Source organism: Melanostigma gelatinosum, assembly GCF_949748355.1.
Source record: "Melanostigma gelatinosum genome assembly, chromosome: 1".
Classification (NCBI taxonomy): domain Eukaryota; kingdom Metazoa; phylum Chordata; class Actinopteri; order Perciformes; family Zoarcidae; genus Melanostigma; species Melanostigma gelatinosum.
The window spans coordinates 2,321,206-2,345,971 of record NC_136634.1 but is presented as its reverse complement, the minus strand read 5'-3'; the positions used below and the strand labels follow the sequence as shown (position 1 = coordinate 2,345,971).

The 24,766-nt window shown below is 45.1% G+C and overlaps 1 protein-coding gene across 2 annotated transcripts in view; it reads left to right on the top strand.

The window, feature by feature from the left end:
- The first annotated feature begins 444 nt into the window (after positions 1–444).
- pot1 (protection of telomeres 1 homolog) overlaps positions 445–24,766 on the top strand; it is a 44,919-nt gene continuing 20,597 nt past the window's right edge. Inside the window, exons 1-11 of one of the 2 annotated variants that reach the window (XM_079269722.1) lie at positions 481–505; positions 5,129–5,181; positions 6,258–6,385; positions 7,099–7,171; positions 8,376–8,464; positions 13,543–13,650; positions 14,120–14,194; positions 15,069–15,192; positions 16,463–16,593; positions 16,760–17,050; positions 19,083–19,238. In XM_079269722.1, the coding sequence (XP_079125848.1) occupies positions 6,266–6,385; positions 7,099–7,171; positions 8,376–8,464; positions 13,543–13,650; positions 14,120–14,194; positions 15,069–15,192; positions 16,463–16,593; positions 16,760–17,050; positions 19,083–19,238 (1,167 nt within the window). In that variant the 5' untranslated portion in view covers positions 481–505; positions 5,129–5,181; positions 6,258–6,265. Of the gene's footprint in view, positions 506–5,128; positions 5,182–6,257; positions 6,386–7,098; positions 7,172–8,375; positions 8,465–13,542; positions 13,651–14,119; positions 14,195–15,068; positions 15,193–16,462; positions 16,594–16,759; positions 17,051–19,082; positions 19,239–24,766 lie in introns of both variants that reach the window. The other variant, XM_079269723.1, reaches the window with a different exon arrangement.

Below are 24,766 nucleotides of genomic sequence, written 5' to 3'. Positions count from 1 at the left end.
GAGATCTGTCTGTCCAAGTGTGAATAAAGTGTTTAATTCTCAGGTAGGTTGAAAATCATTGTTAGAAGAATTAGTTGAAGAGTAAGAACTAAAAGCAGTTGGAATAAATTGTGAACAAAGATGGAAATTTGATCGGTGAGAAAAACTTGAGATTCATCATTTTATTCAAGTGTCAGTAAAATAAACAATGTTTGAAATAAAAACAACTAATTTAGTTTCACCAATTAAACATTACTTTGATAAAAACGTTTTATATCTAGGCTAAGTATAGTAAGGATTTAATGTAATTATTTATACAAATTTAATTTTATATTTTTATGTACAATCTTATTCTCCCCGGCTACATTGTATTTTATATTATTATTATTATTGTTATTATTGTTATCTATGTTCATTGTTGGTATAAATAGAAGTCGTGGCATCCGGTTCGCAACACGCATGCGCAGTACAGCACCCTGTCAATTCGAAACCAAGCGGGGGGAAAACAAAGCGGACTCGCGCAGTCGTGAGTGTTTCTCTTCGTTTCCTGCATGTAATGTCGTGTTTACGTCCACGCAGTGGTTCGGTTCATTAAACGCATCCTGTGAAATGTTGTTTATTAGTTTGTAGAAGCTGTCTCGTGTCAGTATTTTAGATTCAGGTTCTTATTGTCACACGCATGCGTACACGTAGAGTATGTTTTATACATGTTACACATCTTTCCATTCCTCGTGGACGTTCGGCTTACAGCTGAGTCACATCCCGCTCTGAATAAACGGACGTTGCGTTGTCAGTTGTTGTGTTTAGTTGCTTCAGTCATCAGTCTCTCCTGAACCCAAACAGCCACTTCAGGTCCGAGTTTAAACATTATTAAACTAAAAGTTGCATTGATTTTGTAAAAGAGTTCATTTGGACGTCACGTCTCGCTGCAGTTTGCTTTGTGGATCAAATGAGTTTAAATGTGTGGAGGTTATTTCTCATGAATGCTGCTGAAATATTATGCTCTGCTAAACAGGAGGATACTCTTCTTCTTCTTCTTCTTCTTCTTTGAGGTTTATTGGCGGTTGGCAAACAATGAATTGGTGCATTACCGCCACCAGCTGGTCTGGAGTGTGGATCAGGACTTAAAGTATAAAATAAGAAACAAAAGAAGTCATATTTTCTTAATAGTGTGAGTTTGTCTGGGATCAGGAGGACACTCTGTGGGCCAGCGTGTTGTTAGCCCTGCTGTGGCTCAGCCCCAGCTTGTGTTGACATGCATTAGAAGTAAAACATCAGGCTGCACGTTGCTGATATTGTTGCAAGCAACTTGGCATGTTTTCTTCTGCAGTGACTCAGTGTTGGCAGTAGTTTGATGAATCTGTCTGAGATCTATCGTTGGTTGCTTCTTATGCACAAATGAGAACTTGTTAACCGCACTGCAGTTGTCTTTTTTTATCATTAATATTCTTTAAAAATGAAAGTAAAGGTCTCTGAGCAGAAGAAGATGTCGCTGTTAGACGCAGCATGGCTCGGCCATAATGGGGCCACTTTAAAGCTAGTTTCCCATCTCATTCCTTCCACGTCCTCTGTTCCAATATCTCGTGATTGTGTCAGGAAAGGCATGTGACAGTGTGGGGCCCCGACGACGATTTCTGCTGTTTTTACAGTGTTTTATTTTGGAGCAAATGATTGAACATCACAAGCAATTCTGCAGGTGTTTAACAGAAGTGACGGATATAAGAAGTGTTGTGAAGATTTCCTGTTGAGCTGTTTTATACTCGAAATGGAGCTTGTGTGTATATGCCTCGTTCATGTTATGTATGTATGTATGTATGTATGTATGTATGTATGAAATCTCTGAGTGATAACCAGGATCAGAACCAAAGAACAAAGGGAGCAACTTTCTTACAGTCATTTATCAGGTTTTTGTCTTCAACCGTCCAGTTAACACATCTCATCTATTTGTTACTAATATTGAATTATGAATCATTACAAATATGCAATGTTTTAAAAACAGCAGATAGTCACAGTGAGAGAAAATTAATCATGTTTAGAAACATTTTGATGCAGCCTGACGTGGACGTCGTCTCATTCAGCTCCTAGTATGGTAGGTTAGGGTAGGGTTAGGGTATGGTATGGTAGGTTAGGGTAGGGTTAGGGTATGGTATGGTAGGTTAGGGTAGGGGTAGGGTATGGTGGGTAGGGGTAGGGTTAGGGTAGGGTATGGTAGGGTATGGTAGGGTATGGTAGGGGTAGGGTATGGTAGGGGTATGGTAGGGGTAGGGTATGGTAGGTTAGGGTAGGGGTAGGGTTAGGGTATGGTAGGGTTAGGGTAGGGTATGGTAGGGGTAGGGTATGGTAGGGGTAGGGTATGGTAAGGGTTAGGGTAGGGTATGGTAGGTTTGGGTTAGGGTTAGGGTAGGGTTAGGGTAGGGTATGGTAGGTTAGGGTATGGTAGGGGTAGGGTATGGTAGGGTTAGGGTAGGGTATGGTAGGGGTAGGGTATGGTAGGGGTAGGGTATGGTAAGGGTTAGGGTAGGGTATGGTAGGTTTGGGTAGGGGTAGGGTTAGGGTAGGGTATGGTAGGTTAGGGTAGGGTATGGTAGGTTAGGTTAGGGTAGGGTATGGTAGGTTGGGGTAGGGTAGGGTTAGGGTATGGTAGGTTAGGGTAGGGGTAGGGTATGGTATGGTAGGGTAGGGTTAGGGTATGGTAGGTTAGGGTAGGGTTAGGGTAGGGTATGGTATGGTAGGTTAGGGTAGGGTTAGGGTATGGTAGGTTAGGGTAGGGTTAGGGTATGGTATGGTAGGTTAGGGTAGGGGTAGGGTTAGGGTAGGGTTAGGGTTCCTCTGCAGAATATTTATGATCTCTAAAGGAAGCTCACTCCTCCCGTCTCCTCCCGTCTGGGAGAGTTCAGAAGTCCAGCGCTGCCTCCTGCTCTCTGTGGGACCGATCACTCGATGCCTGACCCCGGCTACCTCCTGCTGGATGGCTTTATGGGGCGGGGGGGGGGGGGGCTTTAGACTTTCATTTCATCAGACTGTGCCACCTGGTTATTTCTGCTCTCCGCCTCGCTGGCTGCTCGAGGCGCTATCAGGCTTGGCTCTTGACTGAACTCACCTGGCTGAACTGGGAGGAGGAACAAAGAACTCTGAAGGATAACGAGCATTTTGTGATCAGATTATATTCATGTAGAAACATGAATTGTGCTTCATGTACAGATAGCAGACTACAATGGGCACCTGGAGTTAGATTCATAGGACTGTATCGCAGCAGAGCAGGAGGTGGCTGTGGTGTGGGTGTCGTTGTAGTGCGCTGGGACGATCGTCCTTTTCTTTTTGCTTCCCAACACACCGAGGGGAAGACAAAAGATGATGCAGATGTGGAGTTTGTGTTTACCGAGAGGCAGCGTCTCATCTCGGCTGTCGCTCTCTTGTCTCGTCTCATAGACGGCCTCGATTTCGGTATTTTATCCGTCGTCCTTGTTTTAGTTTTTTTGCTTTGCAACCGTGAAAGGAAGCGACCGTTTTTGGGCTGCAGAGGAGTGCTGCTGCTGCTGTTGTTGAATCCTGTCAATTTATATCCAGGCTTTGTTCTTAACGTTGCTGAAAAGGTCAGAATATACAACCTCAGTCGGTATTTGATGACTGAAACTTAAAATACTTCATATGGAAGTAAAACAACTGACCCTTTGCTAAGTCCCGCCCCTCAAACACGGACCGGCCAATCACAGCGTAGCTTCGGCAGGCAATTAAGATCCACCTCAAGGATTTGTGCCAAACCTTTCTCAGCGCCTGTATTTCAGCCGCCTCTGTTGTTTGAGAGTTTATTCGGGGGAAGTTTGAGAATGAATCACGATGCCGACACGAGTCGCCTTCAGTCTGCCTTTCTTTACTCGCACCCTGACGTGATGTCATTTTAATGGCTGCACTTCCTGATGCATTACATCGCTGTGAGGGATGTTTTATTCAGAATACCTTTGTGCATTTAAATAATATTATTAAGTTGTCATCTCCTCTGATGCAGTAATTACAGAGCTGTTGATTCTGCCGTCTTATCATCTGACAGCTTTAATCCCATCGAGCCGGTCACTGTGGGGCCTGCAGTCACAGACTCACTGTCTCAATATTGCAAAGCTCGTCAAACACAAGACTGACCGTAGTCTGAATTACAATCACCAATCGGACGTCGTTAGACTCGTATTACACGGTGTGTATCGTTGTACCTCCTCCAGGTCTTCTCAATATCTTAAGCCTCTTCTGATGATTGAACACAAAAAGGGAAAATGTTCTTCAGTTTAACATTTCATTCTGCTGTGGATTCAAAGTAGCTTGAACTCGGCACTAACACTGTCAGGGTTAGAGGTTCAATTGCCTGTCGATCCGTGATCTCCACACATGTGAACCGCCAATTAATTAACAGTGTAACGTCAACCTTTACAGTGTGAAATAAAGTTCTACCGACGATCGTTTTCCTCCAATATTCAGTCAAATATTCAAAGTATCTGCGTTCATGTCTCTGATCTCTGATGATGTTACTTTGTAAACAACCAATCGGTGTTTAGACTGACAGGACGGTGGCAGCACCGCCAAATCTATTCTAACGTCATCGTGACGTGTTCACATGTAATCTCTTAAAATGTAGTGTTGGTGAGAAACCTGATTAATTATAGCTGTTTGAACAACATCAACAGATGAATTATGATCTGTTTGCACGAGCTCTAAGCAGATTATAATGCATCATTAAAACTACTAATGACAAGATTTGTTTTAATCCATAGAAATACAATCTTTTATTTCCTTATCATTTGAATTGTTTGTTTTTATGAACCCATCAAAAGTCGACCAGCTGCTAAAATCAAAACAGCAATGTGGATCATCAATGATCTGCAATTAGTATCGACAGCCAAAGCACGTGATCGGGGATCTCTAAAAGTTACATCTGCTCCATTTATTACTTTACTTTGTCCTGATCCGATCCGTGACTCTGATCCGTGATCCGATCCAAACCTTTCATGATCCGTTGCACCACTAATGAGCACCTTATCACCATAACCGCCCCCCCAAAGAAAACACGTTATCACCCTCACAAAAACAACCCCAAACATGTTACTCTAGTCACTCTACTTCTCAGTCTCTTTAGCAGCTGATGTTTGTCTTTCTTCACCAGCTGGACGGACAGACGCAGCGAGAGACTGTTTGGTGCTGGGCGGGGATGTTCCAGTAAGTTTATCAGAAAAAACTGTGATTTAAACACAATAAATGTGAAGTAAAACCAAAACTATGTGCTGAAAGAGGCTAAAAACTCCCACTAAGCCGACGGGGAAACAGAGTTTGTGAGAATTCTGTCTCTTCGATCGCTCTTCGTTCCCCATGCGAGACGAGAAGACAACAAGAAAAAAGGAGGAAAAGTTCCTTTTTATTTAATTTCCCTGGAGCAAATGTAATGCGGATGTGAGACATTTTAAACAAGAGTGTGTCCAGGGTCTCTTCTCTCACCGGCGCTGAGGAGGATTTTTAAATGGGTTTTCATAAATTGGGTTGTCTGAGCGCTGCAGAGCTGCTCTCCCTCGACACACTCTCAAGCTGCTCCATACCTGATAAAAACAACAGAAAAGAACCCGAGAGCACCTGCTGAGTCTCGTGACTTTTATTTAGTATTAATTCAGCCGGTGAAACCGCTGGAGCGTGAGCAGCTGGAGGTTTCATGTCGGACCAAATGAACCTCTGCTCATAATTAACGAGAAACCAGGAGACTTCAGAGAGTTTAGTTCTCCTCAGTGGAGAGAGTCCTGTAGAGTTCACTCTTTGTTTCATAGGCTGCTGAGTCAGGTGACCATTCTCTGGAGGTTTCCTCATGACCTTTGTTTTACAGAATATCGTCATCCACAGCGACGAAAAACATTCCAGCTGTCCGAGCTTCTCGTCTTCTGCCGGCGGCAGGAACTTAACAACACACACAGAAGTGTCTAATTATGTACTCAGAGTTATAGACACATATTTGGCTGTTTGTTCACCTTTCAGAGGCGTTCGCAAGTTTAGGTGGAGCCGTTATTGTTTCCCAAACGCTTGACCTCAACATGTCGACGCGGATCTGGGAGTTTCCTGTCGGAGGGTTTATCCTGGTAATGAGTCGTCTGCGGTGGACGATCCGACTGGACCTGAAACCAAAAGACTTAAAAAAAAGAAAAGTAAAAACCCTCCAGAGACCTCAGGTTGAAACGGAACCAGATGAAGAGACTGAACTCTCACGCAGGTTGTTGGTACAGATGTTCATCTTTTCCCTTCATGTCCCTCAGGTGACGCCATGCCTCAGCGAGTGATGCTGGAGGGGGCGGGGCCAGGCGCCCAGGTACCAGCTCACCTGACCAGGGTTCTCATCTCGCTCATCAGCACCGACACCGACTACTCCGACAAAACAGTCAAGGTTTGTTTACAGCGACCTGCAATGTACACAGTTCACTTAAGACGTACTTTCACTTTGAGTATTTACATTTTCTGATACTTTATTATTATTATTATTATGAATTGAGATAAACTTTATGTAATCGATAATGCAGTTTACATTCGGTCTCGTCGTTTTTAGACCTTTAAATGTGGAAAAGTTATACTTTTAGTACTCTTTTGACAGAGTATTGCTACGTTTACTTATGTACAAGACCTGAGTACTTCATCCACTACTTCTCCGTCTACGCTCTTTACCTTCAGGAATGAAGTGTGTGTGTTCCATCGACTCAGATCTAAAGCTTCAGCCACACACGAGGAGCACAACAGTGTTTCTGCAGAATACAGGTCCCGGGACAGACGAGGTCCAGCACTGTACAGACTGTAAAGCCCTCTGAGGCAAATGTCTGCTTTTGGCCGATACAAATAAATTGAGTTGAACAGAAGCTTGTATGTTTGACCGTTGCCGTGCACAGCTCACAGGTGTTCTCAGAGAGGCGTACAGCCTCTCTGAGAACACCTGTGAGCCTCGCACGCCTCGCAGCTCATTCCTCCGAGGCGCTCATCAACGCCGCTCACGTCTCTGCCGGGGCTTTGATCAGCTGACGGGCTCCTCAGTGAGACTCTGCATGGGATCTGAAATGCTTTCCAGTTGGTGTCTGAAGTGTTGTTTCTTGTTTTTATATATCTCTCCAGGGGAAAGTGGTCCGTAAAGGCCCGCTGGTGTCGTTGGCGTCTGACAACTTCATCCTGAAGACTGTCATTGAAGGTAACGCTCCTGTGTGTGTGTGTGTGTGTGTGTGTGTGTGTGTGTGTGTGTGTGTGTGTGTGTGTGTGTGTGTGTGTGTGTGTGTGTGTGTGTGTGTGTGTGTGTGTGTGTGTGTGTGTGTGTGTGTGTCAGCTGTTGGATTGTTCCTGGATGAGGTCTGAGCGGCTGCTGGTTCACATGGAGAAGTGAGTTCAGAGCTGTTGTACTTTAAAGGGCAGTAATGCTCCAAGGAATAGAACCAGCAACCTGTCAGTCACAGCAGGAAACCATCTTTTTGTGTATTTTTAGCAGAAGTTGTATACATTTATTGTGATGAATCATTATATAGCAACACAGTATCATGGAAGGTTGTGAAATAGTCACGAAATGCAGTCAATTGGGACATGAATTGTCTGTTTTTAGTTTTTTTACGTGTTGCTCAGGGCAAAGATAATGCTTATTATTGATGAATTCATTATTTTTATATGGGACGTAGTTTATAATATCCAAAAAGAGGCGGTCGGACTTCTTCTTGCTCACGGCTCTTCTACTCTTGGTGGAAGTCACTGTCTCTGCCCACTGAGCACCACGGGTTGAATCTTCAGCCTTCGTGGATGTTTTGTGAGATAATATTGGGAGCGATGAGCAACAAGTGTTTGAATGCCGTCTGTCAGTTTCCCAGATGGAAAGAGAGAAGCTGGTTTGTTGAGTCACTGCAAACGCGCAGAATCGTCTCGTCAGTCATTGAAATGAACTGTTTCGTACACCTGCCACAATAGATTACCATCATTTGTTTTTTGGGAGGCGGGGGGCCGGCTAGTGAAGCGACTCTTGCAGACGCCTGCATACTTTACAAGCATTCGGCTTGTGGCTTGTTCTGATTTCCAACCTCGCTGACGATCATACCGAAGCCAAAGATTCCAGTTTATTGTCACACAAGACAAAGAAAAGCAGCGAATTCTCACAAACGCTCCGCTGTGATGAGAGAACTGTTTGCGTTTCCTTCAAAAAATATCTTGAACAATTAGTTGACAACTGAAATATGTGTCCGTTAAGTTTCTTTACATTGACTCATCGAATAACAGCATTGATTGGACAGTTTTCATGAGCTGAAACGATCCGGAGTTCACCGTCTTTAGTCACTTCATGTTTACGAATTCACCATTACGTTTTCAGTAAGTGTCCGTCACACCCGACTCATCAATGTTCTGTGTCTCTTTGGCAGAAGAAGATTCCTCGTCCCACAACCCGTCGATCAACGTGGTCCTGTTCGGAGCGCTGGCCGAGGACTTCAGTCGAGCTGTCAATCGAGGGGTAGGTTCACTCGAGCAGCAGAGACATGAAGCTCGGGCTGCGGTTGGGTTCATCTGGTCCGGATCAAGGGGAAGAAGTGATACATTGTTGCACTTTAGTTCTGGTCCACTTCCCGTTCACACCATAGTCTGTATATAAGAAGTCGACGCCGTGACGTCACCCGTTGGTTTGTGGACTGATGCTTTGAAGCCTCGAGTTTGGCGATTTCCCCGTCGCCATCTTGGATTACGGCCATCGCCGTGATGTGTTTTTTGCAACTAACGAGCGGAAGAGACCATATTTGGAATGCAGAGGAGTGACGTAGGGACGGCGTATACGTCTCTGGTGGAGACCTGTCAATCACTGTAGCCCCGCCCTAAAGCATCCCCTGCTTCATGGTCTGTGTGACTCTAAATGGACCATAATGTACTAAATGAACATCATGCTGTATTGAAGAAGACTTTTTATTGATGAACAAAAGGAGTGAACATGAAGTCAAGAGAAATCAGATTCTGTGACTGACAGATGTTGATGCAGCACTTTAAATAGTTGATTTATGTTCGTTGATTAAAAGCTGATCGTCAGTGTTATTAGAAGAAGCGCTCGAGGCGTCTCCAGCTGTAATCAATCGTGGCTTGTCGCTGTGGGATCGCTGTCACACACTTTTAAATGGAGTTGATGGACTTACAAAGTCTGATAAAAGAACGGCAGTTTGAACAGCTCGTCCTCTCTTACTCAGGGGAATGAAACAGTGCTGACGTGCTCCTATCTGTGGCCTGAGATACAGATCAGTACAGTCGCCTCCTGAACAGTTCACTGTCAGCAGATAGATTTATTCGTAGCTTAGCTTTTGAAATCACACGACACATATAATCTGTCTTGCGGTCGGTTGGTTCTCACCCAGAAACAGCGCACCTGTCTGTTTGGTTGTGTCGTTTTGCAGCAGGGTTCGATCGACAGTCTTCACAGGTTCAGTGTGAACGCAGACGGAAAGGTATGTGAAGCTGCAGCACGTATTCTTGAAGAAGTTGTTACTTTCATGTTAGATAAAAGAGCGAGGAATATATTGACATTATAAATATATTAGTGCTGGGCAAGTTAACGCGTTCATTTCGCGTTAACACATTCATTCATCAACGCCGACAATTATTTTATCGCGCGTTAACGCATTTTTTAAATTAAAATATATATATATATTTTTTGAAAAACAAGAGACAATACATATACATAAGAACAAGATGATGACAAGAACAGTGGGATAAAGCCAGCAAACATCCTATAGTCAGACTGTCTCATGTTTATGGTTTTGTATTAGAGATATGATGTCCCTTCAGGGTTGCCGTAGAGCAGGGATTCCCAAAGTGGGGTGCGCGCACCCCTGGGGGTGCGCGAGCTGCCTCTAGGGGGTGCGCGAGAGGAAAAATGTAATGGCGGTGCAGTCCTGTCTCCTAAAAATTATGTTCCCCCAAAACTAAAATGCATTCTCAATTACGTTTTACCACGAACGTATTTTCTCCCTGATTACGTTTGTGTTTGACGTACAAATACGTTTCTCATCAACATATCTTTGCCATACTCTAGTCTTTATGTTTCTGTGATCTGCCTCGCCTCTACCCCGCCACCCACAAGTTATTGACCCGCGGCCTGTTCCGAGGGCTGAAGACCTGACGATCGGGTGCCTCACGGCGGGGACGGCTGGAGACCTCGCGTCCCAGCGCCAACGGGTGAGCGCCGGCCACTCAGAACCATAAAACCAAGTCCCTGATTTCACCCGGGGGACATTCTGGAGGTATTGTGACCGGGTGATGTGCCTCGTTGCTGGGGAGGTATGAGCCGAGAGTGGCGGGGTGTTATGGAGGTATATATTACAACTCGGTGTTGTTCCCGTGCGTGGATGAGCGCATTTCTGCCGGAGACAGGCGGCGTGTTGTGGTCGTATTCTGACCGCGTAATAGGGAGGAGAGGCGGTGGTGGAGAGGGAAAAATGTTAAAGAGATGGTGGAATGTATGATTGGAGAGAGAGAAGCGAAAAAGTTGGACGTGATCCCGGTGTCCAACAACACTGTCGCGCGCATCGATGCTTTGTCCGAAGACATCCTGGCTACATTGGTCGGTCGCGTGAAGAAGAGTGAGTTTTACTCTCTGCAAGTAGACGAGCCTACAGATGTGGCCAATCTGGCCAATCGTCCGTTACCTTCGTAACGTTACGTCCGTTACCTTTTCGAAGGCACGAAAACAAACGCCACGCGCGAGCAAACTGTTCTCTCATTCGTCCGATTTTTATGCGGCTCTGTTGCTTTTTTTTTTTTTACGGTGTGTGTGTGGGGGGGGGGGGGGTTGGGGGTGCGCGAAGCCGGTCGGGATGTAGAAGGGGGTGCGTGGCCTAAAAAGTTTGGGAACCGCTGCCGTAGAGAAAAGGCGACTTCCGCTGCTCTCCCTGGAGACGACTGGACATCGCTGGTAAAGTCACAGACACTCACATGTTCGTGCACCTATATGCTGACATTCACGGTAAACACATTTAAACGCACAGATCGGGAGCGAAGGACTTTGAAAGTTAGCGGAAAGATTAACGTGAGACAACATCCGGTTTCTTCAGACCAACATCCGGTTTTCAGAATAAGATGCCAACAAAGTATGAATTATATTCACATTAAGTATGAAACATGCTGCCTGCATCTCGTGAACCAAATGTTTTTGCCCTTTTGTTCATATTGCAGTACTTTAAAATAAAAGTGCACAATACACTATTTTTGAATTAGTTATTGAACTTTGCCATAACAATGCGATTAATCGCTATTAATCGCAAAACATCCATGTGATTAATCGCGATTAAATGTTTTAATCGTTGCCCAGCACTAAAGTATATATTATAAAATGGACTTCCAGCACATTATAACCACCACTGATGACTCTTGAAGGTTTCTGAAGAAGTGCAAACAGCAACTCGGCCCTGAGATATGAGTAGTGTATCATACATATCTATACTTAATGTGTGCAGACGCACTGTGGTGATAACGTGTGAATGCAGGTGATGATGGTGTCTGGCTGCTGAATCTAATTTGCAGCTTTGTTGTTTCTTTGTGTCATCGGAGTGTTAACAACATCCTGCTGGTGTGTTTGTTTCTTCTCCAGCGTCCCAGAAGTTAACGTCGTTGTTTCAACTTTCATGTTTCTTGGACAAAAATAAGCAAAGTTGAAGTCCATAGAGATGTCCCGTACCTCCTGTCTCCTCTGCTGCCACCTCCACCTCCACGTGAACATCTCCCCCTCTTTGATAAAACCATCAGCTACTCAATAAAACAACAAAAGATTAGTAACATAAACACAAAAAATAATTAAAGATCCATAACACTGATGTTCGTGACCCATCTTGTCACTGCTGAGCTCAAACCTGTCATAATAGCTACTATAGCAACTTATCATACAATATATATAACACGTTATCGACTCATCGTACAATCTCTACCAGAGTCGTATATGGCGTCAAACAGACCATAAAGCAGGGGATGCTTTAGGGCGGGGCTACCTTGATTGACAGGTCTCTACCAGAGTCGTATACGGCGTCTCTCCGTCACTCCTCCTCAGTCCAGATGTGGTCACTTCTGTTCATTGGTTGTGGAAAAAACAAGATGGCGACGGCCGTAATCCAAGATGGCGACAGCGAAATCGCCAAACTCCAGGCTTCAAACAGTCAGTCCACAAATCAACGGGGGACTTTACCTGCGTAACATTTAGGCGTGTCGTCTCTCTAATTACGTATTTTCACATAAACGGCGAGATGCAGCGCCTTGATTTGTGTGCGTGTGCGTGTGCGTGTGCGCGTGCGTGTGTGTGTGTGTGCGTGTGTGTGTGTGTGTGTGTGTGTGTGTGTGTGTGTGTGTGTGTGCGCCTTTTTTAATTCCACCAAAACAGAAATAATAATTTGTTGCCTCAATGCAGCTTTAATGTGCTGCTGAATGAAGACAGATGGTTCTTCTAGAAAGTGCTTCATGTTTATCCTTTTCGTCACTTTCGAGGACACGGAAAAAAATCTAACAAAATGCATAAAAGGTACTCCAACGATATAACACATTTTAATTCTACCTAATAAAAAATATGACAACGGGATTTGATGGTTGTGATAATTATGTTTTCTAAAGTTATATCTCCGTCTCGTCCGTGAAATTGGTTCTGATTCTGCATGCGTGACAAAGACAAAGGAGCAGACATCTCTTCATGGCCGTTTTCCCTCTAAACGAGTTTTAATGGCGTCATTTAGAAGCTGTGAGCGAATGAGTGTCCACATTATCTCTCTTTGCTTTCATAAACTGCCTTTTTTAATGTTGGCGTTCATCTTGTTCTTCACATCTGGCACAGATGTTCAGCCGGCTCTGATTTATTTATTTTTTTAACCTAATCCCGCCCTCTGCTGGAATAACGTGATTTATTACATTTAAACTGATTGATTGTCGGGTGAAGGAGTCAAACGGAGAGTCCAGAGATGTGGCTCCTTGATGCTCGTAAGGGTTCAATGCAGAACGCTTTGAAAGCCTTTATTTGACATTAATATTCATGCTGATGAGATTTCGTCATGTTATTTTCAATAACAGAGGAGGCTGTGTGGAAGGCGTGTCCGTGAACATTGTAATTTCCCGCCTCATAACGCCTGTTATTTGAACACGTGATGAGCTGATCTGTGTGGTTTGTTTGTGACGAGTGTGTTCTTCTGCAGAATGAAATGAATTCATTTCACATATGGTGCGGTTTGAAGAAGTGTCGGTCCAGATTCTGATGATTTGTAGAAACAGAACGTCCTGAATGAGGAGTCGATACCGCAGCCTGTCCACACTTTAGCCCAGTGTGGAATGTCACCAAGTACATTTACTCAAGTACTCTTCTTACTTTACTATTTTCATTTCTGCTAGCGCCGAACAAAAGACAATCTCCATTTTCACGCCGGCTTATCGTCTGCGACTTTTCGCGATGTCTTCCTTAACGTCTCTGAGGATGCGACACCAATCTGTCCTCCCTCTGGGAAAGAGGGATGTGTATTTATCTCTTCGCTCTGTTGTTGATCCCGGCTTCTCTGCTTGTTGTTGCTCTTGTTTCTCCTGCAGGACTTGGTCGTGGCCTCTGGCTTCGCTGTGGGCAGATCTCCCACGTTTAACAAGGACAAGCTGCACCCCTTTAACCTGCTGCTGTCTGGAGACGACGCCTGTGTTTACGTGAGGCCTCTTGAGTAATATGTGTTGTGTATGTGTGTGCGCTTCTATGAAGAGGCTGTGTTTGAGCTGTCAAGGCTCAAACACTGTCTGTCAAGGCTGTCAATCAAACTCTGATGTGGACCAAACAACAGGGCCGAGACCACTTGGAAGGGAGGGTCTCTGTCTGCTTCCTAGCGGACTCTGGCGCCGCTCGTTTGTGGTTTGAAAGAAAACGTACAAACCGTATGTTCGATATGTGATTTTAGCACAAATCTAAACTTTACACATGACACATGTCAGGCTGGGTAACGACACTCGATACTCAAAACGTTTCCAGTCAAACAACCCTGCATTTCATCCTTTTTGTACCCAGATCGATATATATCTATTTCGTTGTAATGGACTTTACTATTTACTTTCAGTGATATAGTATTCTGAGGTAAAGCTTGTTCAGTGACTTCAACGTCTCGTCTCCGTCTTCCTCCCTCAGGTGTCTCGCCTGCCTCCTCCTCCTGATCCCAGATCCCCGCCGGCCTCCAAGAGGAGCTCTGCGCTCCCCGCTGAGGTCAGAGTCAGACGGCCCGCTCAGCTGAAGAGGGTCTCGTGTGTTGCGGAGGTCTTGTATCTGTCAGGAAGACTTTACGTCAGCTGCCGGCTGGATCGGGGGTCTGCACAGACCTCTGGTGTTTGTGTGGTGGTGATGGTGTGGAGAGCAGGATTGTTACCGTTTGATACGAGAGCCTTTAGACCCACAGCTTCTTTTAATAATGCAAGTATTCGCTCGGCTTTTAACATCCATCAGAGACGACGTGTGTTGAGTTAAATGCCAAGATGACGTGGTTAGTCGTTTGAAACGTCACTTTGTCTTCATCGCGGTCGGCAGCGATGAAGACAAACGATCCAGAGGCTCCTCGTTCACGTTGCGCATCACAAGGTTTTATTTTGGGCTTTTCTGCACGATATCGTGCAGGATTAGTGCTGTAATGAAATACCGAGCGTCCTCGACTAACACCGTGATAACACGCTGCTGTGATTGGAGCCGTCTGATTCCTACAAACCCAGACATGAGTCAGCGTTTATGCACTTCCTGTTCCTCGATCCAAAGATCTGACTTCTAGAAGAGAAGATGTGACTTCATTACTTGAATGGAGTTGTGGTACTACTCGGAACGGTTACTGCACAGTTACTGTTTGTACTTGCAAATGGCTGCATTAGATGCAAGGTCACCACATGATGTCTGAGCTGAGATTAAAGGGAATACTTTACAATCAATTACTCACCGTGTTACTTTGAACTTTTGTAGAAAACGTAAGTTTTTCTCTGGTGCTTCCGCGGCGAACAGAGATTTAAAGAAACAGAGAAATCTTGATGAACGGAAGTGAATGGCGTCACGTTTAACGACAGTAAAACAATATCACAACATCTGTTTTTCTCCTCAGGTTTCCAGGACGAAGGCTCCTAAATACACGTACAGTCGACTGGACCAGCTGAAGGCCGGATCGGTGGTCAACACGTACGGAGTGGTGGTCTTCTTCAAACAGCCGTTCAAGAGCCGCGGCACAGGTCAGTCTGGAACAACATCCCTTTCTTCATTCTTTATGAACTTCACTCCGAAATGTTGTTTGTTTTATTGGCATTTTACATTTGTTTCCAGTCAAATATTAAGGACTTTATGAAGCGACTTCACTGTCATAAACATAACTGTTGCTGCTCTCGAAACATTTAGTCATATCTAAATTATGAATAACTTCTAACGAGCACCACAACTGATGAGTTTAAAAACAGTAAGTCGTCTTTAGCTCCACGCTGGAAGAGTTTCAGCACCACGGACAGAGACGTTAAGACGCTCAGCAGCCGTTGAGTTTGAAAGATTGATATTTATTGTTAAAAGAGACCCAAACACATGAAGCACATCCCCTCCTGTGAGACGAGCTGACAGAACAAGAAGAGAAACATCTCATGACGAGATATAAGCCGGATCAGTGCTGAGCGAGAGTTTTATCTGGATGGAAACGTGTGACATTATTCCTAGAACACGCTCTGAAAGGTGCGGAGAGGTGAAATATATGTTTTTGTTGCCGAGTGCTGAAGCTCTTTAAAGCCCCAGCAGCAGGTTTAAACCCAGACGGTGGCTGCTCCGGCTTCAGCAGCTTCAGCACTCGTCAACATCACGTCAAAGGTGCTGCGATGGAATCCACTGAACGTTTAACACTCTGCAGCCGACATCATCATCTCCATCGCTTCTCTTTCATAATGCTTCCCCTGCACCTCGTGATGACGAGACTATAAACACCAGACCGTTCAGTCCGAGGCGACATGCAGCCGTGTTAGTGTGTGTGTGTGTGTGTGTGTGTGTGTGTGTGTGTGTGTGTGTGTGTGTGTGTGTGTGTGTTATTGTGTGTGTGTTGTGTTGTGTTTCGGGAAGGCTGGAAACTGTCCAGACTCTGTCATCATATTTATATTCTCACGCTAACCTCAGTCTTTGGAAGCAGACCATCAGTTTGGCACAAATACATTGACAAAAAAATCGCCAAAAATATATCGCCGATATATTTATCCAAATGGCCGACCCTACTTCACACTTGGCGGGTGTATTGCTCAGGACCCAGGGAAGCACAGTGTGAGGTCGTTTGGATCATGGACTGTATATAAGAAGTTGACGTGATCGCCTCACTCAGTGGTTTGTGGACTGCCGTATTAAAGGCCTCAATTGCAGTATCTTGGCCGACACCATCTTGGTTTTTGATTGTAGCCATTTGGGGTTTTTTCAAGCAAAAGTGATACCAGAGGGTCGAGCTACGTACAACCAATAAGACCAATTTTCTTTCCACAGACTTCTGCTCCACCCTGAAGATCACCGATCAGTCCAACCAGAAGATCGGCTGCACTGTCTTCTGTGAGAAGCTGGAGGACCATCCCAAAGTCTTTCAAGTCGGAGACATCGTCCGCCTGCACAGAGTCAAGGTCCAGCGGGATTAAAGTCTTGTGCGATTCCTATCTCATTGTAAATGTATTGGTTTTGAAGGCAGGAACTAAAACATCCCAGTATTGTTCTCAATCTGAGATCATGTAACTTGGAGATGAATGCCAAAGAGGACGGTGAGGTAAGTTTCCTCATTCCTGCTCACAGGCCCAGTTCTTCAATGACTCCGTGACGCTGATCAACACCTTCGGCTTCTCTGTGCTGGCGTTTGACGGGGCGGAGGGCGGATCCATGGAGCCGCGGACCTCCAGCCGGTCCTTCCACTTGGACCAGGAGGACCGTCGGACCGTGGAGGAGCTGAGATCCTGGACCTGCCAGGCCCTCCTCCCCCCGGCTCCCACAACCCCTCTGTCTGCCGCTCAGCCCAAAGCTTACTTCGACCTGACCTGCCAGCTGCTGGCCAAAGCTCCCATCGACTCCTCCTGCACGCTGCTGAGGGTAAGAACGCTACCAGATGTACAGATCGACTGCAGAACTAGATGAGGCAGATATGTGGTGCATTTCTACAGAGAAACACAAGCCATGTCTTGTTCATCAACCTCTATTAAGGGCTGTTGTTTGCACTGGAAGAATGATAGCAATGCAGCTCTCTGAATGGGGGGGCATCAGCAATGAATGGAACCTCCACAGTTCCTACAAGTTTTGGAAAGTAGAAGCAAATGGCTCCATTAGTTTCTAGATATAAAGTGGGAGAATGAATCCCCCGGCCTCCCTTCGGGGGCTCGGTTACAGATCTGAGGCTGAAGTTTAAAAGCAGGAAACATAAAAAAAAACTATAAAAGATAAACGACATAAAAATCCCGACGCGCTCACACTCCGTCACCAGGAAGCCTCCAGTCAGCTTGTATCCAATTGTTCTTACCGTCAGGTTTCTACACACACACACACACACACAGACACACACACACACACACACACACGCACGCACACACACACTCACACACTCACACACTCTCACACACTCTCACACACACACACTCACTCACACACACTCACACACACTCACCTACCGTTTCTTTTTTTTCTTTTGTGAAGCGAAATACATATAGTGACATAAACATGGAAGACAGACAATGCAGATAATAACGATAGTTACGATGACACGTGTGTGATCAGACTGGTCAGACCCCTTCATTGTATTACTTTTTAGTCGAGGTTTTTAAAATCCTCTTTTCTTTCTCTCGCTCTCGTCGATGTTCTTTTAAGAAGCTTTGTTTCTGACGTCTCTCTTTAAACTTCCTCCTGCTTTGATTTTAAGCTGAAGTAGTTCAATATTGTGTTGTCCCTCTGGAACACTGGAGCTGTTTGCTCTCCGTCTGTCTCGTAGTAGATCGACTTCACAGTCAAGTGTTTCCTCTTGTCCTGAGCTGTTTTACCAGCCACCTCTCCTGCCAGCGAGGCTGATGGAGGAGTTACATTTGAACAGGGTTTGGCAGCGAGCGCCGGTCCTGCTGCCAGTCGGCTCTCTCTGATTTCTAAAGCTGCTCCGAGGGGGCTTCCTGCTTGTTACGCAACCAGGAGAGGATGCTCCCCGACACCATTACAGTTTATTAGACGGAGAACAGATTTGTAACACTTCTCCTCCAGCACCTGAGATCATCAGCGACTGGCTGAGTCACCGTACGGCAGCCGTCTGAGAGTGGAAATACTTCCAACAATATTACATCATGTCCCACAGCATACTCAAGAATCAGTCCATTGATTATTGTTTCAAAGCTTTTATTCCTCACCTACTGAACATGTCTGTACATTGTGCAGTGAAATGCTTTGTTTCCCTCCGGCACCGTGATGAGATAAGACCGATAATCGAATCAGGGATGGGTATCGCTCGGACCTTATCTATAGTCCACTCATCAACACCGCTTATGGTTCCTTATCGATACTCTTATTCACTCTTTTTGATTATATTGTGAGAAAAAAAGACAACTGAGACAAAGAGAGAGAGAGAGGACGTCTCACTCCAGAACTTCTAAAGTACCGATAGCAGACCCGCTATCTCTGGACCTTTATAGATACTCTGGCTTTTACTAACTTAGAACTGGTTCCTCTTCTTTGAACCAGGTTCCAGGCGTCTCAAAGAGAAGGCAGAATGTTCCCTCTCTGGACGACCCAAGCTGTCGCCAAGCAATGCAATTCTGCTGAACCGGTCGACAGCGTGACTTTACGGATGTTAAAGAATATGTCCTGCCGTCAGTCGGAGACGGAACCAAGTGAACCCTTTCATTTCTCCACCAACTGAAACTTGAGCAACATCTGGAGTTTTATTCTCCGTGTGAGGCTGCATCCACAATGTGAAGTCAAAGGACACGAGGAAGACCTGCTATTTATTGAATAAAAACAACAACAAAGCACGCGTTGTATCCAATGAGCATGAACGGGCCGCCATGAACGGGCCGCCATTCAACAGCATTCTACAGTCTCAGCGTGTGCGTCATGTCTTTGGGTTTTTATTTGTTACTTTCTTTTCCAGGTGTGGGACGGGACCCGGTGTGCTCACACTCTGCTGAAGGTGATGGTTGAGCAGAGCGTCACGGAGGGACCGTCCTCCTTCTCTAAAGCCAGAGAGAGCCTCATCGCCAGCGTCCTCGTCTACGACAACCACGTGGAGTCGGCCGTGCAACTCAAGGTCAGCGCAAGAAATAATGATGAGCTGCAGTTCAGGGTTAAAATGTGACGGAGAGGAGGGTTGAGGAAGTCCCAGATACCAAACGGCTTTATGACGTCGCAGCCGTCTTCACTGCATCTAGCGCGTCTGCATCGTTCCGCAGGTTTCATCAGTCAAACAACACCCAGTGTTTGTCTGAATCAACTCTCTGGTTGGCGTGAAGCAACAGAGACACCGGCTTGGTTTAAGACGTGGAATACGTTTATACGCCATGAGCCTGTAAATGCAGTGTGTACAAAAAGACCGAACGCATCGGAGAAAGAAAGTCAACATTTCTGGTGTTAAAGGATAAAAACAGGTCTGGAGTCAGCGGAGCTCTTTCAGATTTTTTTTTATTACAGTTTGTACATGTTTTATTGACTGCTTTATACCGTCAACAGTCATTTCTGCTCAGGCTAAAAACAAGCCTTGCATTGTCTGTTGCAGGCTATGTTTTGTTTTTGTCTGCAGATTAACTCCACAGCCGATATGTTTTGTTGCACTGCAGTTAGGCACAAGACTAAATGACTAAATCCCTGCTTTTTAAGATCTTTGCCTCAATCTTGACTGTAAGGGAGCCCGGGAGGGACATCTGAGTGAGATTCACCTCTTCTTAGTTTAGAGAGTAAAACGAGGCTGATCTGCTCTCTACGAACAGCACTTCTCTCGTCTTTAACATTTATTTCACCCTCTGTAACGCAAAACTCTCCGCAGCTCGTTTTTGCCTCCGGCTCACCTCGGATCAAACCCCACACAATAAAAAGAAATGCTGGTTTCAGTGACCTCAGCTCGCTCGTTTCCATCTCGCTCCGTCTCTCCTCCTCGTTCTGTGGAAAGTAAAACTGCCGCTTTGTTCCTCTTTGCTTCTCAGCTTATTATCATCAGTCTCATTCACACTCGGCAGAACGTTTCTCCTCCTTCGTGGGATCTACAGTCTTACTTCACATTTTATAGTGTTGTGATTTAGCACCTGTGGTGGTTTGGTGCAGCGGTTCCCGACCTCGACGCTCGGGAACAATCAAAGAGGTCGGAAACAAATATATATATATATATATATATATATATATATACACACACACATACATACATATACACGTGTGTGTATATATATATATATATGTGTGTGTGTGTGTGTGTGTGTGTGTGTATATATCCTGATTTATCCTTTCATCTGAAAACCAAACGGAGTCGAATGTGCTGCTCAAAATGCGATCTTGTAGCTTCTTATCTTATCCGACTCACATTTGCGAATGTTTTGTAATTCTTTTGCGTTGATGGCGATGAGCGTTGAGCGTTGACACGACGACATGTCGAACAGATAATCCTCAGTAAGAAAGACTGTTGGTTAGATCTTACATGTATTATTCATCAAATCTCCGTCTTTATACAGTTCCCTTCAGTGTAAAAGCTCTCCCCCTCGAGTAGGTCTTTAAATCACAGCCATGAAGCCCTTTCCTGTCTTTGTTCTCGTGTTATTCTTGGTGTCTCAGCACCCCGAGGTCTTCGTCCTTCGTCCTTTGTTCATCTTTTATTTTTCGAACATGGGTAATCGGTGTCTGAGCTGTAGCAGCGCGGGAGAGCTGGCAGGAAACCGCCAGCTCATTTATCCTCTTCACAGCTTCCTTACAGTCCAAGGACGTCCACCCTGTAATCATCACAGAGTGACATAAACGCTCCAGCGGGAGAAGTCGCTGAATTATAGGAATGGAGAAGCACAGTTCCTGACCTCCTGCTGCGGAGCTCATCCCACGCAGCCACAGTTTGACGTTACTCACAGCACTCTGAAGACGTGAAAGGATAAGTGGCTTTGCATTGCCCTCTGGGAACTCTCCGTGCTTTTCTGTTGTTTCTTGTTCTGTTTACTTGTTGTGTTACGTCTTGTTTACTGGAATAACTGAACCTTGACTTAAAACGGCCTCAGATCTTTAAACCCTCTCAGTCCGTGTTTCCAGTTGTTTCTGTTCGTCAAAACGTCGTCTTCAGATGCTCTCAGCTTTCTTTAAATTGAATTAATCACTTTTTATTATTCTAAAATGTTACAATTATACATCCCAAAATACGAATAAATTACAGCGATACCCAAATATAAGAACCGCCCATACGTGCGCCTTTAAACAAATGAATAAATAAATAAACTGAAGCTCATGTCGACATGTAAAATAAAAGACCCGGCTTTGTTGAGACCGTCTGTCCATCAATCTGCTCCGCTGTGTTTCAGCACCACGGACAGCGACGCAACAACACACACACACAACGACTGCTGCTATCTCTCTGAGAATAACTGCAAATAATTAATGTTGAAATATAATGAATGATGTGGGATTACTATTTCTTATGTTGTCGTCTTCTTCCTGAGAAGTCATCCATGAGTTTACACGGTGACATAAAACGACTCAAATTGCTCGCTTCATAAATATTTGCTTCATTTACCACTCGTTTGTCTGAGTGATGTTAATTTCTTCTCCTTCATTTTCTGCAGTGTGAAGTTGTCTGTTGAATGTCGGGTCCGTGAGGCTGAGCGGGGGTTTTATTTTCCGACCCTGGAGGCGTTCGAGAGCCCTTCACAATAAAACGCAGCCGGTTCATCTCACTGAAGATCTTTATCACATCTCAATGCGTTAAACACACTTCAAGGCTTCATTTGAATTGAAACATCGGTGGAGCTCATGAGATTACAGTGATGTGTAGAATGAGATCATCAAGAAGTCACCGCTTTGAATACAGCTCGTTAAATATAATCGTGTGAACTCGAGCTGAAGCCTCGGAGCCGGAGGAGAGTTGTCTGTGTGACACATTCAGGTACACGGTGCGTCACCGTTCTACCTCGTGCACGAGTTAATCAGTGAATGATCTGGTGTGTCCGCTTTAGCGTCGGGTTTTTAGAGGTTTCCTGGAAAGGCCACGTTTTTGGAGTATCAGCTCCCAGTTAGCTTTTTGAGGTTTATTCCTAATAGGATTGTTTTTTTGGAATATCCCTGATAGATCTGGTTTTTGGAGTATCTGGGTTCGGGTCTGGTTTTTGGAGTATCTGGGTTAGGGTCTGTTTTTTGGAGTATCTGGGTTAGGGTCTGGTTTTTGGAGTATCTGGGTTAGGGTCTGGTTTTTGGAGTATCTGGGTTAGGGTCTGGTTTTTGGAGTATCTGGGTTAGGGTCTGGTTTTTGGAGTATCTGGGTTAGGGTCTGGTTTTTGGAGTATCTGGGTTTGGGTCTGGTTTTTGGAGTATCTGGGTTAGTGTCTGGTTTTTGGAGTATCTGGGTTAGGGTCTGGTTTTTGGAGTATCTGGGTTTGGGTCTGGTTTTTGGAGTATCTGGGTTTGGGTCTGGTTTTTGGAGTATCTGGGTTAGGGTCTGGTTTTTGGAGTATCTGGGTTAGGGTCTGGTTTTTGGAGTATCTGGGTTAGGGTCTGGTTTTTGGAGTATCTGGGTTAGGGTCTGGTTTTTGGAGTATCTGGGTTAGGGTCTGGTTTTTGGAGTATCTGGGTTAGGGTCTGGTTTTTGGAGTATCTGGGTTTGGGTCTGGTTTTTGGAGTATCTGGGTTAGGGTCTGGTTTTTGGAGTATCTGGGTTAGGGTCTGGTTTTTGGAGTATCTGGGTTAGGGTCTGGTTTTTGGAGTATCTGGGTTTGGGTCTGGTTTTTGGAGTATCTGGGTTTGGGTCTGGTTTTTGGAGTATCTGGGTTTGGGTCTGGTTTTTGGAGTATCTGGGTTAGGGTCTGGTTTTTGGAGTATCTGGGTTAGGGTCTGGTTTTTGGAGTATCTGGGTTAGGGTCTGGTTTTTGGAGTATCTGGGTTCGGGTCTGGTTTTGGAGTATCTGGGTTTGGGTCTGGTTTTTGGAGTATCTGGGTTAGGGTCTGGTTTTTGGAGTATCTGGGTTAGGGTCTGGTTTTTGGAGTATCTGGGTTCGGGGCTGGTTTTTGGAGTATCTGGGTTAGGGTCCGGTTTTTGGAGTATCTGGGTTAGGGTCTGGTTTTTGGAGTATCTGGGTTAGGGTCTGGTTTTTGGAGTATCTGGGTTAGGGTCTGGTTTTTGGAGTATCTGGGTTAGGGTCTGGTTTTTGGAGTATCTGGGTTAGGGTCTGGTTTTTGGAGTATCTGGGTTAGGGTCTGGTTTTTGGAGTATCTGGGTTAGGGTCTGGTTTTTGGAGTATCTGGGTTTGGGTCTGGTTTTTGGAGTATCTGGGTTAGGGTCTGGTTTTTGGAGTATCTGGGTTAGGGTCTGGTTTTTGGAGTATCTGGGTTAGGGTCTGGTTTTTGGAGTATCTGGGTTAGGGTCTGGTTTTTGGAGTATCTGGGTTTGGGTCTGGTTTTTGGAGTATCTGGGTTTGGGTCTGGTTTTTGGAGTATCTGGGTTAGGGTCTGGTTTTTGGAGTATCTGGGTTAGGGTCTGGTTTTTGGAGTATCTGGGTTAGGGTCTGGTTTTTGGAGTATCTGGGTTAGGGTCTGGTTTTTGGAGTATCTGGGTTAGGGTCTGGTTTTTGGAGTATCTGGGTTAGGGTCTGGTTTTTGGAGTATCTGGGTTAGGGTCTGGTTTTTGGAGTATCTGGGTTTGGGTCTGGTTTTTGGAGTATCTGGGTTTGGGTCTGGTTTTTGGAGTATCTGGGTTTGGGTCTGGTTTTTGGAGTATCTGGGTTAGGGTCTGGTTTTTGGAGTATCTGGGTTAGGGTCTGGTTTTTGGAGTATCTGGGTTAGGGTCTGGTTTTTGGAGTATCTGGGTTTGGGTCTGGTTTTTGGAGTATCTGGGTTTGGGTCTGGTTTTTGGAGTATCTGGGTTAGGGTCTGGTTTTTGGAGTATCTGGGTTAGGGTCTGGTTTTTGGAGTATCTGGGTTAGGGTCTGGTTTTTGGAGTATCTGGGTTTGGGTCTGGTTTTTGGAGTATCTGGGTTTGGGTCTGGTTTTTGGAGTATCTGGGTTTGGGTCTGGTTTTTGGAGTATCTGGGTTAGGGTCTGGTTTTTGGAGTATCTGGGTTAGGGTCTGGTTTTTGGAGTATCTGGGTTAGGGTCTGGTTTTTGGAGTATCTGGGTTCGGGTCTGGTTTTGGAGTATCTGGGTTTGGGTCTGGTTTTTGGAGTATCTGGGTTAGGGTCTGGTTTTTGGAGTATCTGGGTTAGGGTCTGGTTTTTGGAGTATCTGGGTTAGGGTCTGGTTTTTGGAGTATCTGGGTTTGGGTCTGGTTTTTGGAGTATCTGGGTTAGGGTCTGGTTTTTGGAGTATCTGGGTTAGGGTCTGGTTTTTGGAGTATCTGGGTTAGGGTCTGGTTTTTGGAGTATCTGGGTTAGGGTCTGGTTTTTGGAGTATCTGGGTTAGGGTCTGGTTTTTGGAGTATCTGGGTTAGGGTCTGGTTTTTGGAGTATCTGGGTTAGGGTCTGGTTTTTGGAGTATCTGGGTTAGGGTCTGGTTTTTGGAGTATCTGGGTTAGGGTCTGGTTTTTGGAGTATCTGGGTTAGGGTCTGGTTTTTGGAGTATCTGGGTTAGGGTCTGGTTTTTGGAGTATCTGGGTTAGGGTCTGGTTTT